The sequence below is a fragment of the Sorghum bicolor genome, chromosome 1 (genome assembly GCF_000003195.3).
Source record: "Sorghum bicolor cultivar BTx623 chromosome 1, Sorghum_bicolor_NCBIv3, whole genome shotgun sequence".
NCBI lineage: Eukaryota > Viridiplantae > Streptophyta > Magnoliopsida > Poales > Poaceae > Sorghum > Sorghum bicolor.
The window spans coordinates 2,994,558-3,013,644 of NC_012870.2; the positions used below are offsets into that span (position 1 = coordinate 2,994,558).

General features: G+C 45.4%; 4 protein-coding genes across 4 annotated transcripts; 1 reads left to right on the forward strand and 3 right to left on the reverse strand.

The window, feature by feature from the left end:
* On the forward strand, positions 2,341-4,673 carry LOC8057391 (serine/threonine-protein phosphatase 7 long form homolog). The gene is made up of 7 exons (XM_002463612.2): positions 2,341-2,470; positions 2,635-2,707; positions 2,788-2,954; positions 3,048-3,433; positions 3,517-3,821; positions 3,903-4,111; positions 4,598-4,673. The coding sequence occupies exons 2-7, from the start codon at positions 2,636-2,638 to the stop codon at positions 4,671-4,673; spliced, it is 1,215 nt and encodes a 404-aa protein (XP_002463657.2). The 5' UTR covers positions 2,341-2,470; position 2,635.
* Positions 7,162-8,223, reverse strand: LOC110431853. Its single transcript, XM_021451540.1, has 3 exons — positions 8,040-8,223; positions 7,726-7,918; positions 7,162-7,640 (listed from the first exon to the last, which is right to left on the reverse strand). The coding sequence occupies exons 1-3, from the start codon at positions 8,069-8,071 to the stop codon at positions 7,344-7,346; spliced, it is 522 nt and encodes a 173-aa protein (XP_021307215.1). The 5' UTR covers positions 8,072-8,223; the 3' UTR covers positions 7,162-7,343.
* LOC8057075 lies at positions 10,763-13,781 on the reverse strand. Its single transcript, XM_002466173.2, has 4 exons — positions 13,299-13,781; positions 11,873-12,267; positions 11,601-11,794; positions 10,763-11,496 (listed from the first exon to the last, which is right to left on the reverse strand). The coding sequence occupies exons 1-4, from the start codon at positions 13,640-13,642 to the stop codon at positions 11,101-11,103; spliced, it is 1,329 nt and encodes a 442-aa protein (XP_002466218.1). The 5' UTR covers positions 13,643-13,781; the 3' UTR covers positions 10,763-11,100.
* LOC8057392 (probable calcium-binding protein CML32) lies at positions 17,694-18,925 on the reverse strand. The gene has a single exon (XM_002466174.2). It carries the CDS (start codon positions 18,615-18,617, stop codon positions 17,934-17,936), a length of 684 nt encoding a protein of 227 aa, XP_002466219.1. The 5' UTR covers positions 18,618-18,925; the 3' UTR covers positions 17,694-17,933.

A 19,087-nucleotide genomic window follows, 5' to 3' on the forward strand; every position in this document is an offset into this window, starting at 1 on the left:
AATGTTTGGATTTGGTTGTGCGCAACTTGTCCAAGGAGCCAGGCCATCTAGTGGATTCTCCTCTTAATTGGCAACCACCCATTGGCCCTCTAGTGGACAATCCGGCACCCTCAGCTTCTCTGATACCCATTCAGAACGTGGGTGTGGAAGATGTGGTTGTCGTTCCTGATGCTCAATCCGGTCCCCATGTGGTTGGCTGCGTACATACCCCTATGACCCAGACAATTCCATGTAAGTGGCGTAGTTGCATTATTCATTTTGTTAGCATTCCTTCGTTCGATTTAGTTGTCTCAATTGTATGCATATTTGTGGTTTTGTTGTAGGTGACAATCCAAGTAATGATTGTTGTCATCCTGTGCCTCCAACAATTAATGTTGACGCAGCTTTTATAGCATCTAATAGTTTGGATGTTAATATTGAGGATGATGAGGAGCCCTATGGCACAGCTAGAGCTGTTGATTCCGATGATGACCGGCCAGTTGCACCTTTAAGTGAACAAGAAATGGAGCTTATCAGACGTTTTTGTCCTGATCGTGATCCACTAGTTCACGAGTTTAGTGACCTCAGTCATTCTCAAAATGCTTATGCAGAGGGAAGAGATGATGAGCTGCTGGAGGCTCCTGAGCCTGGTGAGAGTGTGCAAATTCAGAAGGGCATGATCTTTAATGATTTGCCCAGCTTAAGAAGGTGGTTGCAACAATATTCTGTAATACGTAAAAGACCCTTCAAGGTGATGCACTCCCATGTTGAGCGCCGCTACACGGTTGTGTGTGAGATGTCAGATTGCAACTGGAGGGTCTGTGCTCGTAAACAAAAGGCCACCGGGAAGTTTAAGATCACAAAAATTGTAGGTCCACACACTTGTGCCCAGACTGACCTTCAACAGAAGCATCGACAGTTGACCTCTACACTTATTGCTAGTACGTTATGCACAACTTTAAAGGGTCAGCCCAACTTGAAGGTCAGAACAATTATGGACATGGCTCAGAAGATATTTAAATATGACATAAAGTATGGCAAAGCATGGAGGGCAAAGCAAAGGGCCTGGAAGATGATATATGGGGACTGGGAGGAGGGATACGAGCAGCTGCCAGCAATGTTCAATGCAATGAAAGCAGCTAATCCAGGCATGCATTACGAGTACATTCCGAAGCCTAATGAATGGAGGAATGGGAGGCAGATATTCTTTCGTGCATTCTGGTGTTTTCCACAGTGTGTCCAGGCCTTTAGGCACTGCCGTCCAGTGTTATCAATTGATGGTACTTTTCTGCTTGGCAAGTACATGGGCACTCTTTTGGTAGCCATTTCCTGTGACGCTGACAACGCATTGGTTCCTTTGGCTTTTGCTTTGGTGGAGAGAGAGAACAAAGACAGCTGGGGTTGGTTCATGCGCCTTGTTCGGATACATGTCATTGGCCCACATAGGGAGGTTGGTGTCATATCTGATAGGCACCAGGGCATACTCAGTGCCGTACAGGAGCAGATTCCTGGTTATGCACCTTTGCACCATCGTTGGTGTACTAGACACCTTGCAGAGAATTTACTTCGGAAAGATGGTACGAAGGACAACTTTCCTCTATTCGAGGAGGTTGCTCGAATGCTTGAGGTGCCGTTTTTTGAGGAGAAGTTGGAGCAGTTAAAAACCGCAACAAATGCAGAAGGTAGGCAGTGGCTGCTAGGTTTGATGAGGGAACCTGAGAAATGGACAAGAGCCCATGATAATGGTGGATGGAGGTACGAGTTTCAGACTAGCAACATGGCAGAGTCATTTAATAGTGTGCTCAAGGGTATACGTGCCATGCCAGTCAATGCCATTGTATCTTTTACCTTTTATAGACTAGTGGCCTGGTTCAACGATAGACATGCTCAAGCATTGCAATTACAGAGTAATAATATAAAATGGGCACCTAGAGCTAAGAAGCACCTTGACAAGGCAAAGGAAAGGGCTAGAACACATGACATAGAGTGTTTTGACCATGCCACTGGCAAGTACCAGGTCACTGAAAGGGGTGGTACAACGTCAGATGGTGAGATCCGACCATCAAGGAGTTATATTGTTGTCCTGACTGATTTTTCATGTGGATGTGGGAGACCAAGACAGTACCACTCTCCTTGTTCTCACTATATTGCAGCAGCTAGGCATCGCAACTTTGACTACGAGACCAAGATACCATGGGAGTTGAGTGTTGATAGCCTTGTGCTAACTTGGTCGCCCCGTTTTGAGCCTTTCCTAGATGAGGGGCAGTGGCCAGAATACATTGGCCCAAGGTACATTGCAGATCCAGGTGCTCGCTGGAACAAACGTGGAACCAGAAAGCGTACGAGACATAAGATGGTCATGGACCAGATTTCAGGTAGAACGAGGCGAGGGAGAGCAACCCCGTTTGTTACTGACCCCGAGCAAAATCAATGTGGCAAATGTGGTAGACTTGGACACAACTCGCGTACTTGCCATTGGCCGCTAAGTCAGGTGCACTTAATATTCTATGTACTTTAGTTGTTAAATACTTTCATATGCAACTTACTTTTTGGCAGACATACATGTTCTAGTGCTCCTTTGTTTAATATAATGACATTGTAATGTATTATTTTTTTCTGCTTAATTACTAACTAATGGATCAAATTTGTTTATAGGATGGAGCAGTTCCACCTCCTGGATCCATACTACGAGGTGAAGCACCGAGGACGACTCACTGCCGAGGGGGCGGTACTTACTTTGATCTTTGCTTTTCATTTATTATTAATTTGTGTACTTATGCATTTAATAACTTGATTGTATGGTTGCAGGAACTACCCCCGCTTCGACCTCGAACGCATGACAAGTTCGAGGAGATGCGGTATGACGACAGGTACACACCTCTGCTGCAGAGGGCTGGCCTGGATGTCATATCGTATCAGGTTCGTCGTGGGTTGCCTCCAATTAACCCCGCGGCGATCACAGCTTTGGTTGACAGGTGCACCATTTATCTATAGTAATCGTATGTTTTTTTGAACAAACTTTATCTATCTTTCTGAAAACCCTAACAACAATGTTCTTTAAATTGTAGGTGGAGGCCAGAAACTCATAGTTTCCACCTACCTTGTGGAGAGATGACTGTTACACTCCAGGACACTCAGAAGATCCTGGGTTTGAGTGTTAGAGGTCGTCCAGTTATCGGACACTGCAGGCCCGATGGTTGGAGGGCCAGAGTTGAGGCCTTCCTTGGAAGACCACTTCCTCCGGAGGCACCGACGCAGCGCACCACTGGGGTACCAATTGCTTGGCTTAGGCAGAGCTTTGGTAATTGTCCGGCACATGCGGACCAGGAGACAGTTGCCTACTACTGTAGAGCTTGGATCTTGCACCTATTTGGGTGTGTTCTTTTCCCTGACGCGACAGGGGACACTGCATCGTGGATGTACCTCCCGTGCCTCACTGACTGGGACACCACAGGTACTTTTCCCTTACACAGTTATTATTAATTGGGTTTCTTATGTTTACGTATGCATTGATTAAATTGATTGCAACGGTTTCAGGTACTTACAGCTGGGCTTCGGGAGTGCTGGCTTACCTATACCGTAGCCTTTGTGAGGCGTGTCGTCGGACCGCAAGTAGTTCTTCCGTTGGTGGTTGTGTTTACCTACTGCAGCTTTGGATGTGGGCTCGTCTTCGAGTTGGACGGCCCATAGTTGACGCTCCTCGGGAATGGTTTGCAGTGGGCAACCCTCGTCACCGTCCGACGTTTGCCCATCTTTGGGACCAGGCGAAAGTCGCCTTCAGCAGGACTTCACGTGCGTACGTACAGTATGCCAATGAGCTCGACACGCTTAGGCCCTCCATGGTGAGTAAAATGCAGTAGTTCTTGTTTATTGTATGCTCGATAGTTTGTCTAACTTGCCATATACATGTCTTATGTTTGCAGGTTAATTGGGAGCCGTACACGGCGAATGATGCGCTACATCTTGGAGTAAGCAGCATGTGTAGCGAGGATGAAGACTTGTACTTGATGATCTGCCCTCTGATTTGCTTCTATGCTGTTGAGTGGCACCTTCCAAATCGAGTAGCCCGCCAATTTGGCTTGTGCCAGCAATGGCCTGTCCCTCCATTTGATACTTCCGTGGAGCTGCACAAGTAAGTTATTTTGGTAATTTATTCCATGCATTTGATAGATATGTTGACTGCAATTTATTCAAAGTTCAATATTTATTCAAAGTTCAATACCTTAAATGTTGCTGAAAATTACATGATTGCTGAAATTTATTTGCTACTTGGTCCAATATAAATCCTTGCTGAAATTTATTACCCCCTATATGCATGTTGGTACTTTTTACATGCTTGCTGAAATTTATATAAATGTTGCTGAAATTTACATGCTTAGTGCCTATCCATGCTTGCTGAAATTTATAAATGTGCTATTGCAGATCCATGCTTGCTGAAATTTATATCCTTAGTCATTTCCATCGTCATTGAAGTGTGCTACTACAACCTACTTGCTGAAATTTATTTCATACCTACTATATTCATGTTGCTAGTTCAATATTTTAACCCCGTACTGAGTTTTAGAATCAATGTTGTTAAATTTGTGTTATTATTTTCATCTTTAATATTTAATTTTAGGATTGATCGTCAGAAGCAAAAGAAGACAGTTGAGTTTGAAACGTTGCATCGTCAGTACATAGAAGTGTGGGACTAGTTTCATGACAACCTCTACGAAAATGAGCAACCACATACCAACTACAATTTTCGTGCATACCTTACTTGGTACCTAGGTGTTACACGAACAAGGTTGAAAATTCAGTGGACCCAAGCAGATTATGCGTACCTTGAATCATCTGAGGATGAGGACACTTCCTATGACCTAGCAGCACGACAAGGGACACTTATCGAGGCAGCACCTGTCTTGGACCGAGTGGTACATGTCCTTTCCACTATACAATTGTACGATTGTTGTCCTTTCCACTTTATAAATTGCACCTATATAAACTATTACATGTCTTATCTTATAGGACAACGCAATAAAGCAATCTGTACTTGACATCGAACGGTTTCCAAGAACAGGTGTGGACGAGCACACACTAAACAACTTTCTTGGAGTAAGTACTTGACATCGAATTTATCTAAGAACAAGTATTACGACCCTCATTTATCATATATCTAACAATATGAATTTTAATCTTTGCATAATAGAGACTAGCACGTAGGCTTAGGCGTGCTGCAGCTCGGTGCGGTTGCGGTACTAGTGCTGCGATGAATGTGCATGTGCCACAGGAACGACAATGCAACACACCTGTTGTGCATGGTATATCTTCTTTGGGAGGTATAATTTTATTAAATTTGTTGTTTATTTGAACTGAGCAAATTTCATGGTATGAGATAATGAATTAAGTGCACACATAATTTGAACAATGTTTATAGGATCTGGAGGACAGAGCTCGTCTCGGCCAACTATGGACACTTTTCAAAGCGATGATGATGATGACGAAGAGGGGGTGGCCGAGGAGCGTGACTATGACGAGCTTGGGTTATCTCAGCTTCCTGATGCTCCTTCTACTCAGCCTACGCAGGTTGCAAGAAGGCGACGTCGTTCGCCTTGTAGGTACACTCCAGGCACCGATGCTCTTGGCCACAAGGGTAAGGGTAAGACTAGGAGGCAGTGAGGATGACTTCTGTGCTAACACCATGGTAGCAGCTTAGAATTGATGGCATAACTTCTGTTATTTTGCATGTATCGACACTGTGAACTTTGTGGACTATTTGTACTATATGGGACTGTATGGTCTCTGTGGACTATCTGAACTATCATTCCTGATGGCGTATGTGCTTGTGTTGTGATATTTGGATGAATCAATGTTTGTATTGTACTGTGATGTCTATTTATAACTGTGGATGTACCAAAAATAGGGGAAACTCTTGCAAATTTTTTCCATGAATTATTCAATGTAGTGCACATATTCTGTGGTCCATTCCTATTGGTTTTCGCAGTGTAGGCTTTTCAGAAACAGCGAACCAATATGGCTTTTCATTGAATCATCACATCCGAAACAGTGAACGAATCTAGCCTTTTCAGATGACAATCCAAATAGACTTTTCAGTTTTCAACTAGGCTTTTCAGTAATCGAATCTAGGCTTTTCAGGTGCATTTATTATATACTACAACGGCTACCAACTATTGGGTTCCTATATATATACGCAGTGGTGAGAGCGTTGCTACTCACTTGAGATTGTTCAGTTCAAGTAAAAATGTCTGGAGGGTCGTCTAGAGGGAAGGGAAAGGGAAAGGCGGCGATGAAGGGTAATCCCTTTCTTTGGGAGGGTCCTCTTGGTCCTAAAGACTTTGAGGAAGCAATTTATGATAGGTTCCCCCTTGAGAGCAAACATGATTTTACTAAAGAGGCACCACTGAGGGCATATGATGACCGAAAAGAAGAGTGGCCAAAATGTATGCATGGTGAGGATTGTTTGGTGCAGATGTACACAGAGGGGATAGATGGAGGGCGTCGTTTCTTCAAATGTCCACGAGCATGGGTAAGTCATATTACTAATTCAACCTTCAATAAGATACTCTCTTGTGCTAAAGCTACATACTTATTGCAGTCATCCTTGTCAAAAGAGAACTGTGGCTTCACCAGATGGGTCGATCCTAGACCTATTCATCCTCATGCAGAGTACATCTACTACCTGCAGGACCGTATCTTTGATTTAGAAACGGAAGTTAGCTGTGGTTACAAGGACGACGAAGAGGACGACAACAGCAATGCTACTGGCTCCCAAAACACAATATGCAATGATCCATACTGCACATGCCCTAATCACAAGAACAAGGGCCCTCCTTCACCACCACCCCCACCACCACCACCAACAACGGGAGGATACTATGGAGAAGGGGCAACACAGTTTGCTATGTGGCCACACTACTAGGTAGAACTGAACTAATTCACAGGCCACATCCATATGTTTGTTGTTTGGTTTAATCACCTAAGGCATGTTAGGGTTAGTCGAAAGAACTATGTACCTTTGTGTGGTATATGTTCTCACATGCCATTCCCTGTGCTTGTTAATTGCTTGAATTACCTAAGGCATGTTAGGTTTAGTCTCGGACCTCTGCACCCTTGTTTGGTGCATGTTTTGACATGCCATTCAATGTGATGTGTGCTACTAGTTATGCAATATACTAGTTCGTTAACTTCTATTTCAACTAATTATCCTCATTTCATTGCCTATGCAATACTCAAATAAAAATATTGTCTACTAATAATGAAACCAAATTAAAATTGCTAAAGTGCATTACATAACAACAAATTGAAAAGTCCAACACAAAACAATATTGTCCATGAACCAAACAAAGAACAAGAAGGTAATGTAACTACTGAGTGCAACGAGGCCACTTTCCCTTCCTCTGGGCATCTGGATTCTCATCAATAGCTGCCTTCGCTCGGCGCACACGCTCAAGCTTCTTTTCCCTCTCCTCCCGAGCCGCAGCAACACGTCTTCTTTCCTCCTCTTCCTTGTGCTCCCTCTTTTGAGCCTCCTCTCTACGTCTCTTCTCTAATATCTCTGCACGCTCTGCATCCCACTCCTTTAGGCCTTGTAGAAGCCGCTTGTCGGACTCCTTAACCTCAGTGTCGATCCACTGCTCAAAATCACACAATGGTGGAGGGGTCTGCAACAAATATATTTGTTCAAAAATTTAAATCATGCTTCGTAGGACACAAATTAATAAGTGCACAATAGGAAAAATAACTTACAATAAAGTTACTGCGGCGTTGTTTTGGCGTAGGCTCCCAGGCAAAATTCGAACACATCCAATACCTCTGCCGATAGGTTTCCTCGTCTTCCGAAATTTCTACCTTGCAAGGATCACCACAAAAACACATAGGTACTGGAACACCGCTAGGAAGCGGCTTGTGGATGTACGGACTACCGGTCGTCCGGCCATAGCTACAGTTCAAATAATTCAATTCTAAGAAGTCATAGCAAATAACGATTGAACCGAAAACTACAATTTACCAAATGATAAATAATAACGAATGAAATTTATCGAAACATGTCGAAAGGTTACCTTGGTTTGCTACTTTTTCCACGACGTGGCATTCTACGATTGCATAAGAAAAATATTAATCATCCATTCAAAAAACTATAAATGGTTTATCTAAGTCTACAACATACGTGTAATATAGGTCAAATCAATGAGTCAAAAACTAATATGTGAAAGAGTATACCTGGCTCTTCAAGATCTATGGAACAAATCAAACTTTTGGTGGTCCAAATATTGAATCCAAATTCGTGCTCGGTTTTTGGAGAGAAAGAGCCGAGAGGGGAGATGAAAATATGAACTGGTAGCGAAGGGCGTCGGTCGATTAGTAGCAGGGAGCTCGGCGCCGTGATCTGTGGCGCCGAGCTCCCTGCCACGTCGGATCCACGACAGAAGGCAGCCAGGGGCCTCGGCGCCGTGATCCATGGCGCCGAGACGTGAAACCTCGGCGCCATGATGCATGGCGCCGACCCCCTGGGTCCATTTCTGCATTTAAGTTTTCCAGGGGTCCAATTGTGAACTTTTTTCAAAAAAAGGGCCAAATTGTAAAAAATTGGGCACGTGCTACAGCCGCCCGGTGCACTGAACCTGCTGGCTGCCAACTGGGAGGTGTACTCCGTCGTTTCCCCGCGGCATTGTAGTACATTCCCGGTATCATACTATTCGCTCATTCCAGTATTACCACGGCGGCGGAGTAGGAGTACACTCCAGCAAGACCGAGGTAGTGATGATCCACCGATGCACCCGTTGGCTGATAAGTCAATAGCAAAAGAAAAGCTCAGCTGACATGAAGGTGATTCCGTGCACTGAACCTGGCAGTAGTTGCTATAGTGACATGTTTAATTTGCGGCTGCAAGCAGGTCGCTAAACGACAGGGGCCGGCGTTCACTGATCAATTAGCGGCCGCCGGAGGTTAGTTGAGCGCGTCATGTACAGCATCGCGCGCGTGGCCGTGGTAGCGGGCGCGCGTGGCCGTGGTAGCGGGCGTGCGAGATCTCTTGTTCACACCAGGATGTCCGCTTGTGACCTGTCCGTGACCGGCTATCCGCGGCGGTACGGAACCATGCCGCGCGGGCGTGCGGGGGACGGGCCACGTTCTCCGGAGCACTGCCGGCCGGGGAAATATCTGGTGATCGCGGACCTGGCACGGGAGGCAAAAAAAGTGCGGCGGAAATATCTGGGGATCGCGGGGCGGACACTGCGCTGCGACGTGTGCTTTGCTTTGCGCTGCGTTTTACGCGCCGCTTGCATTGGAGCGCCCGCCAGAGATGAAACATGCATGCTTTTGATTGGCACGGCAGGAGATACGGTTCCTAGTCTGGATTGGGTTTATCACTATCCAGATCAGCATGCCATGGTACACGTCCAGCAGTTGTCATGCCTGGTTGGCTGGTTCGATCGATGAACGCCTCGTGTAGTGCGTTGTCTATATATTGATGATTGAGATTCACATATATCGTCTTATATATTATCTGTATATATATAACACTCAGGTCATCTTTTACAAAGATTTATAACATCAAATAGGTATACTCTGAAAATATAATTAACGAAAAATGTAATGATACTAAGTTGGCATCATAAATATTATTATCTTACCATATAAATTTGGTAAAACTTAAGATGGTTTAACTCTCCAAAATTCTTGTAATGACTTATAATTTGGGATGGAGGGAGTACCATTTTTGGTGCCATTGGGTGGAGGTCATTAACTTGAAATTTCATGTCTTGCTATGTCTTCGGCATGTTCATTATTCAGTTTGTACATTTTTCACATCTAGAGGAGTGTTGCACTCCTCTAGAAAGGAAAAAAAAATTGAAAATCAAATTATACATGTAGCGACAAAAGCAAGATCATATATATCAAACACAATGCCTTTATTATAGCATTGGAAAGGTAGGACACCAAAGAGCCAGGGAAGGTGTTGCAACAGTTGCCCCATTCGGGAGAGTGCTTCTTGCACTGGGTTGAGCGATCCCAGCCATCCTCCCTGGGTATCCCAAGTTGCTACCGAAGTTCGTCAATCAATCCCTGGATGCTCTGGATGCTCGAGCAGAGCATTGTCCTGTGCACTATGGATGTTGCCCATGTACAACACAGTGTCCACCGGCCCCTTGTTAGCCTCGTCAGTTATGTCCATGTATATCTACATCCGACGCCTCTTTCTGGGACTAGGCTTCTACAAGCCAATCTATTAGTCATCCAAACAATAGATTTTTTTTAATTGTGGCCAATTTCAATACCAAAACACAATTCAACTCCATGTCCCTATAACTCCACGCAGATTGGACTAGCAGTAGGCACCCACACTACAAGGGGCACATGATCCCAAAAAAGACGTCCCAAACGATCACGAGGTCATCGTTGTCAAACAAACTCAAACTACACGACCATGGAACGACAACCCACACCTTGGTACTCAGCTCTGCTCATAAATATTTCAACCATTCTGCACCTGTAAGGATCTGCTACACTGACATTTTGGAACTGCCTCGTTACAAAATAGTATAAGGCCGTGTTTAGTTCCCAAAAATTTTGGAAAATGGACACTGTAGCATTTTCGTTTGTATTTGACAAATATTGTCCAATCATGAACTAACTAGGCTCAAAAGATTCGTCTCGTCAATTTCGACCAAACTGTGCAATTAGTTTTTATTTTGGTCTATATTTAATACTCCATGCATGCGTCTAAAGATTCGATGTGACGGGAAATCTGAAAAATTTTGCAAAATTTTTTGGGAAGGAAACAAGGCCTAAGCTGTGGTACAGCCTATCTCATTGCAAAACAGTAGCATAAGCTGCGCTACAGCCTACAGTGCCTTGCAAGCAATGAAAGCCTCAACCTCTGTTTGAGTAAAACTTAGCTACAGCAACCAAAATTCTACCGACAACCCATCAGCTTCCCGTGCAGCTGCAAAACATCCACGAATTTTGGCACCACTAGGATCTAGTTACATTTCTGTTTAAACATGGTTCCCCTCAAGGCTCCACAAATGACACTGAACACACTACAAGAAAACAGTATAGTGTATAGCCCAGGAAAAAGTGGCTAACATTCAGATCCAGGGGCATCCAGCAGAACCCAAATCAACCGTCGCTAGTCATTGTGAAGGCAATGAGAACACAAGACAAGGTGAAGATGATTGTTCCTGCGGCAAAGGTCAGGATAGCCCTCTGCGAGAAGCCCTGCTTCTCCTGGCCGGCTAGCTCCACCTCCTTCAGCAGGCCCCTGATCTCGTCAATGTCACTGTCCTTGGCAGCATGGACCAACCTGCTCTGGATCTCCTCAAGCTTGGCTAGCCGTCTAGCTCGGGTCAGGTCTCTGGCAGACCAGATGAACCCTGTCATCCTCCACAGCAGGATGCCAACGTAGATAGCAGCAACACAGTCCACGCTGTAGTGGTGCCGCTCACGTACCTCCCTCTGTGCGCTGTGCAGGACGAGGAGCCATATTGCAACAGAGATCCAGCCCCCATATGCTTCCTGGGAAACAGATAAAACAAAGGTAAGTCGTACGGATTATGATGAACCCTTTGCACAACATGATGAATCCTTTGTGATATATGGATTGAAACCACAATATATACCGTCCACGCCATTGCAGTAAGGACAGCAACGAGCATGTGTCCACTGTACATAAGGTCATTGCAACCGCCACTAGCTTTCTTCAAAAGATGGTACCATGAAGGCCCTTCTCCAGGAGTTGGTCTCAAGATGTCTACAAGGAAGCTCATACGTCCCCAATCGGGCCTATATTCATCTGGGTAAGCTTGAACAGCCGCTGAAAAAGTGTACATGAATAGTTTAGCCTCCACCAACTAGGTGAACCAATTAGGTGCTAGGAAAAAAATGAACTAACCATATGCCATATCATGTGTTATGACTCTACGAATAGCATTTGAATCAGAAGCATATGGAACATAATATTTCTGTGCCCAAGGATGAGGATGTTGAGGTATTTGATAACGTGCTGCAGCACACCAAGGTCTTGCAGATGGAAGAATGGTAGCAATGAAAGTTATCGTCCGAAGCACACGACCAATTGCCATAGTGAACATATATCTTGTGGCTATACCAAGACCAGGAGCTTTGATGCAGTCAAACAGAACTGAGAACCCCAACATGATGAACAACATCAGATAATGGTGAAGAGTGATAATGTGAGCTCTCAGTAGATCAACCACGCTCTGAGGGAGCTTCTCATTCAATGATAAAAGCAGCCATTGACCCGTGTCAGGAAGAGGCGCGGCAGTTCTGTTAAAAAACAGTGAAAAAAAACTTTCAGATTATAAGTGATTGTGTAGATTTTATCGAAATCATGTGTGCGTTACACACAGATTTCTCTGGGAAGGTTTAGTAAAGGATGGAGAGATGTTGAAGTTAGCAATGAAGTAGTGCTACTCTCTCCTTACTAGAAAGGCAACCTCTGCCTGGATGCAGCACAATCCTTTCATACAGAAGTCAGGTTGTAACAAAAAAGATATCACAAATGCAATTGTATTCAGAGGAAAACCATGACCAAACAAACTAAAAAACTAAGAATCGTGTAAAATCCAAATTGATCCAAAGTTGTTGCGTGCATGTATGTTTAGATCATTTGTGTTTATTAGATTTTGGGAGTGACGAAGACCCATATGCCTAAAGGAATCTACATGCCCCAAGCTGAAGTGATGTTTATGCTTTCCTAAACTTCTAGATTCTCCTTGATGCTTACTTGAACTTCAATCTCTAGAAAGCCAATCACCACTGAATCAGAACAAATTCACAACTATTGAACACCTGTGAAGTAAATAGTCCACTAACCTATTGATTAAAATGTAGAAGTATTGTCTGGATAGCATCACGAGGTTAACATTATCAAGCAGTTAACAATGTTGCAGAAGTTAATCTATCTAGTCAACAACCAATCCACTAAGTTCTGTTTTAACTGATCGCAGATATGCTCATCTCCGCGAACTACTTCCTGCTGCAAATAAAATGCAATATTTTGAGCGCTTGTTATGGTAAACACATGGTTCCCTTATTCTTCCTTCCTAGTAAGACAAAGAAATTTGTACAGGACATACAAGGAGGAGGAGCACACCGTAGGATAACACCATCCTTCCATGAGCACTAACTCCACATTCGTGGACCTACCGCACGGAAACAAAATCTGCATCTGCAGCTCATAAAAGTCGAAACCTCTCAGAGATCCAGCACGCCGCCTCCTAAACCCCCCAAGCCCAAAGCAACAAGCCATGACTAGGTGAAAGAAGCCGAAGCAAGACAAGGAGAGGAGGACCGACCCGTGCCAGTGCAGCCCCATGACGGCGGAGACGAAGCGGACAGAGATGGCCTCGCAGAGGAAGGCGGCGAGCATGAAGGCGATGGATCCCAGGAAGGGCAGCGCGGCGCGCAGCTCCGCGGACCAGTGGCGGTAGAACGGGGCGCGCGCGGCGGCCGCGAGCGCCAGCGCCGCCCACAGCGCCGGCTGCAGCCGGCCGTGCCACGCCGGCGAGAGGTACCGCAGGTAGTCCACGCCCACGTACGCCGCCGCCGCGACGCCGAGCCCGCCAAGGCCCAGGAGCCGACGGGCGGACGCCCGCGCCGGCGGCGGCTTCGGCCTCGGCGCCCGCGCCGGCTTCGCCATGGCCGGAACCGGATCGGCCCCGCCCAGCCGGCGACTCCGCGAGAGATCGGTGTCGGTCACTTCACTTGGTCAGTTGGTCGTCGCCATAGACCGCTGGACTTGCTTGACTCCTGGGCTGCGGCAGCGAGGGAAGGCGACTGTTGCTGGCTGGCGAGTGGCGAGCGCCGAGCGGGATCCAGCAGGCCAGGCCGTCCGATCTGGTTGGGCTGGACTCCAGTGGACGAGCCGATGGGCGCGGAAAGGCAAGTTATTGGGCCGACGGACGCCGAATGCACTTGCAGGCTGGGGCGTACAGCAATCGTGCAGGCATGGCATGAACCGCGACGGCGATTCGCTCGCCGTTGCGTCCAAGCCCAACAATGTATATGTATATCTTCTATATTTAGGGGATTTTTCTGGCTTCCCACGCTGCCACATCACCACCGTGGGCCCAACTACTATAATCTCCATCAGCAAAATCTTCTCACGGTATCAAGCAGTTTCACCAAATTCTCACGCCTGATCGTACTCTCCACCACGCCACCACGGCACCCTGTAGGGACGTGAGCCCGCCGCACTCTGTAGACTGTAGCGGCACCGAGACGACCAAAACCATCTCCAGTCGAGCCACCAAAATCCTCAGGCTTGATCCCGTCGACAATTCACAAAGGTATGGCATGGTTATCGCCTTTGTAACGAGTAATTGGATCAACATATACTCCTGGTTTTCATGTAATTTTGCAGTGAACTTGGTTGGGCACCGGGTCCTCTGTGTGGGCATATTATTGGTTGGCCCGGGGTTGCCACTGTGCTTGGTAGCAACAGGTGGAGACGATATGAGAAGCCAGCTAATGTATGTGCATTCCACGGGAGTAACATGACATGGAAGGATAGAGAGATGGAATTGCTTCAGGTTGTCTCGTTGTGAGGACAACAACAATTCATGTCTATTCCAAGAAACTTGGATGCATGTGTTCTTTGTCACGAACCAATGTCAGGTCAGTGCGAGGGAGTTCTAATTATTTTTATGATCTCATCATGTCATACTCAAATAAAATTTTATCCTTTATCTAATTTATTGTAAAATTTCGGCAACAACGCACGAGATATTATTAGTTACTAGGAAACTGGACGCCAGTGCAAAGACACGGTCGTGTTATGTTCATACATCGGTCAACCGAGGATCCAGGCCCTCTAGATTTCAGTTGAATACTACTGGTACATTTAAAAAGTAGTAGCACTTTTAGCTAGAAAATACAAAATACAGCTAATATACTACCTTATTATTAAAAAAACTGCACCTAACGCATATTATAAATAAATAAATAAATAAATAAGTGTAGCGCTAAATAAATTACCAAAAACATTAATACATGCTAATAACTATTTTCTACATTTTAAATTATAAGATGTTTTTTTACTTTTCTAGATACATAGCTTTTACATATACTTAGATATACATCTAGATATAAAGTAAAAAAGCAATAAATATAGAAAAAAAATGTAATGTCTTATAATTTAAAACAGAGAGAGTAGGTATTTATACATAACTATATCTAAAAAAATAACAAAGATCAAGCACATCACTGAACTGGTCCTGTTTGTTTGAGCTTTTAATCATTTTAGACTATTATCTTCTTTACTTTCGGAAAGCCAAATATTTCTCATAAGCCAAAAGCCTAAAAGCTCACTGAGCATCCATCTTTTGTTTTTTTGTTTTTGGGACTTTTTTTTGGCTTTTAAAAGATTCAAAAGCTCCTAAAAAAACCTAGACAAGGTACCCTGTGTACATATGATCTGGCCTGGCCAGTCGCGTGCAAGTTTAAGACGATTGGTTCCCTAGACGACTAATTTTTCGGTTCTTGGTTTAACAAATCAAACAGATTTTGCATCAGCCAGCACGGGTCTGATTGACAGGTTGGAGCCGGACTTCGCTGGACCACAGACACCAATCACGCTTGAACCGCGTTCACCCCGCTTCTGCGTGACGATATGATGCACCTAGCTGAGCGGTCAACGAGTCCTTCCAGGAGTCAAGACTTCAAGAGTCAAGTCCTGTCCTGGAATCCAGTCCACGGCGATGCAAGCGTGTCGCCAACAATGCATAGTAAGTGAGTCAGGCCCCACTTGGTTCAAGTCAGTAAAGTTTAACATTCATAATATCAAATGTTTAGACACATACATGAAGCACTAGATATAGACTATTTACGAATCTAAAAACATAGTTAAAGAGTAATTTGTGAGACGAATCTTTTAAGTATAGTTAATCTATAATTAGACAGTAATTACCAAATAAGATAAAAATATTACAGTATTTGTTAAACTATAATACCCAAACCAAACACTCTTTCAGACATTTGGTACAAATATATGTCTGCATACAAACCAATTGAGAGATTAGGATCGGCTGGCTCCATCCTACCTCATCCAACCAACCAAACTCACAGTTTTTTTCTTATAGAAGATAGCAAGAGTTTTGTCATAAGTTTTATTAGACGGTTAAGAAGAAACCTGTACAAGGTAATTATAAGCTTGATGGTTTACACTAGGCGACTTGTTGCCCCTCCCTTGAGCTAACAACTAGTACGATTGTAGGAAACTCCAAGGTAATACAACACTGCAACTAGACGACTGGAGGGGGCAAGAGACCGCATGTCTAAAACCACAACCAGGTAGAAGGAAACACGAATAGAGATACTCTTTCTGGTCCTCTATATCTGGCACACGTAAGTTCTTTTTGGTTTGGTCATAATATGTGGCGGACTGAGAATACCGAGAGAGAATTAATTACGGAGCAGGATTTTTTTGGACAACATCATACATTATATATTAAAGCAGTCATATTACATAAAAGGTCCTCAAAGGAAGACCAAGTTACATCAAAGTCATGTGAGCATAAAAAGAGATAACAACATCGACTGAGGCATAGAGGACAATGATTTTGCAGACGAGGGGTATTCGCAGGGACGTCGAAGACGTATGCATCTGAATGGACTGATCGTGCATAGTAACGGTAAAAAGTGGGTCGGTGGAGCCACTGAGGAAGAAATGTACCGACAACTGAAGGATATTGTTGATGTCAGTGGGAGTACTAAGCGCCTATTTGGTTACGGCTGGTAAAGTTTACCATCCGTTACATCGAATGTTTGGGCACATTCTTGAAGTACTAATGTAGACTATTTACGAAACTAAAAACATGGTTAGAGAGTAATTTGCGAGGCAAATCTTTTAAAATTAATCTATGATTGAAACTAATTATCAAATAAAATGAAATACTATAATACATATTAAACTTCAACAAACCAACCAAACATCCCTAACTTCTAGTAGTCTGGTCGAGTCCCCTGAATGACAGTAAACAGTCATACACAGTAGATCTTGAGAAACGAACGGGGAAAAAATTCAACAATCGGCAGCGATTAAAGCGACTGTACGAGAAAATTTTATTTATGCATATTTAATGGTCTGGAGGATGCGTGATTTATAATCAAAAATTTTAATTATACTGAAAGCATTTCCGAATAAACATTTAGCTGTCGGCACCGATGCGCTTGCAAGGGCCGGCCGGCCGACCGACCGAACGACTGACCGCACTCCATCAGGCATCAGCACAGGCACGAGCGCGTGAGCAGTGGCTGCCTGTCCTTACGTGCTGCATTACAACTGACCGGGGATCATTAAGAAATAAGAAGTGAAGATCTGCCTTGCCGGCCTGTCAGGTCTTGTTTTTGTATTGCCGTGCGTGTGTCGGTCGATTATCTTTTCTTCCAAGACGTACAACAAAAAAAAGACACTGTTAAAAGTATTATTTATTAATTTATCACGACAAAAAAATATTATTAAATAGATTTAACAGATAATTTTAAGATTTATATACCGCGTGTGGTCAGACCCGCATCATCCATCGCTCGACGTCACACGCGGTGCGATGACGCCCGCGCTGAAGAGACCCGGGTTGTTCTTCCTCCTTGCTGGAAAAAAGCTTTGTTCACACACACTCCGGAAGCTTTTCAAGGAGCAAAGAGCAAGCACCAACACCGGTGTGAAATAAACGGGGATTCGACCCCTCCCATTTCAAAGTTCAAATCTGAACACATTATTATTCATCAAAACATCATTGCGTCTGTGAACGTAAAATAGCAGCCAAGTAAATTAAAAAAAAAATACAGTACTAGGTACTACGACTACTAGTAACTACACGACTAGTGCATGTCACTTACGCGGTGATGCACATACTATACAGCAACGAAAATAATCTCGATTCCCAAACGCGTGCTCTACGTGTACGTCACGGGGGAGCTGGCTACGTAACTCACGCCGCGTGCTCCATCATGGCCCTGAACTCCGGGAAGCTGATCCTGCCGTCGCCGTCGGCGTCATGCGCCGCGATCATCCTGGCGCAGCAGTCCTCCCGCGCCGCGGCGCCGTCGGGCAGCTGCATCCCGAGGCGGCGCAGCACGTTCCAGAGCTCCCCGGCGCCCACGAAGCCGTCGTCGTCGCGGTCGAACACGTAGAATGCCTCGCGCAGCTCCTGCTCCGTCGCCTCCTTGCGCTCCAGGAGATCCTCCACCGCCGCCATCGCCGCGCACCCGCCGCACGCCGCCGCCGCCGCAATGTCCTCCTCCTCATTCTCGTCATCCAGGCGCAGGCTTGCCGTCACGGCCGCCACGACGTCCGACCACGACGACGCGGCGCACCGCTCGCAACAATGTCGGCTCCGACCCCGCCGCGGAGGAGGACGAGGATGAGGGGGCGCCGCCGCCACAGCCATGGCGCCACCGCCGTTGTCGCCGTCGCCGTCGTCGCTCCGGCCGGACAGGAGGCGCACGAGGACCGCCCGCGACGCGGAGCACACGCCCCTGCTCGCGGCCGTCGCCACGTTGCCGCCGGGCAGCAGAGGCTGGAGCGCGAGCATGATCAGGAAAGATGACACCGACACGATGAGGCAGCCGTGGACGAGGAGGTCCAGCACACTGGGCAGCACCGGCTCCAACATGCTCGACGATCTGCAAGCTTGCAGCACAGCTGCCCCTTACGACTTGACTGTTGCCGTGGAACAAGGAGATGGTTTAGCTAGACGTACTCCTCGGATTGCATTGCACTGGTGACCTGTGGGCTGTGGTTTGTGGCTGCTTTGACGACATGCATCTACATATATATGCAGGCCAGGGAGACTTGATAATTCTCACCTTGGACGAGTATATGGGCGGCAAAGATAGAGCAAGTTCCCGGCAAATCCACGATCGAGGAATATATGCAAACTCGTAGAGCTTTGTTGCGTTGCGCCTATTATATTTTACTCCATCCTATATACTAATACTCCCTCGTCGTCTTGCTTCTTATACGTGCCTTTTTCCTATGGATCGGTTTCTAATCTAATCCGCGCGCAAGACTTGGGTTGCTTGTTTGTAACACTCTATGAATTGATTCTTTTTGCTTTGGTACCAACTACCAAGAAGACAAGAA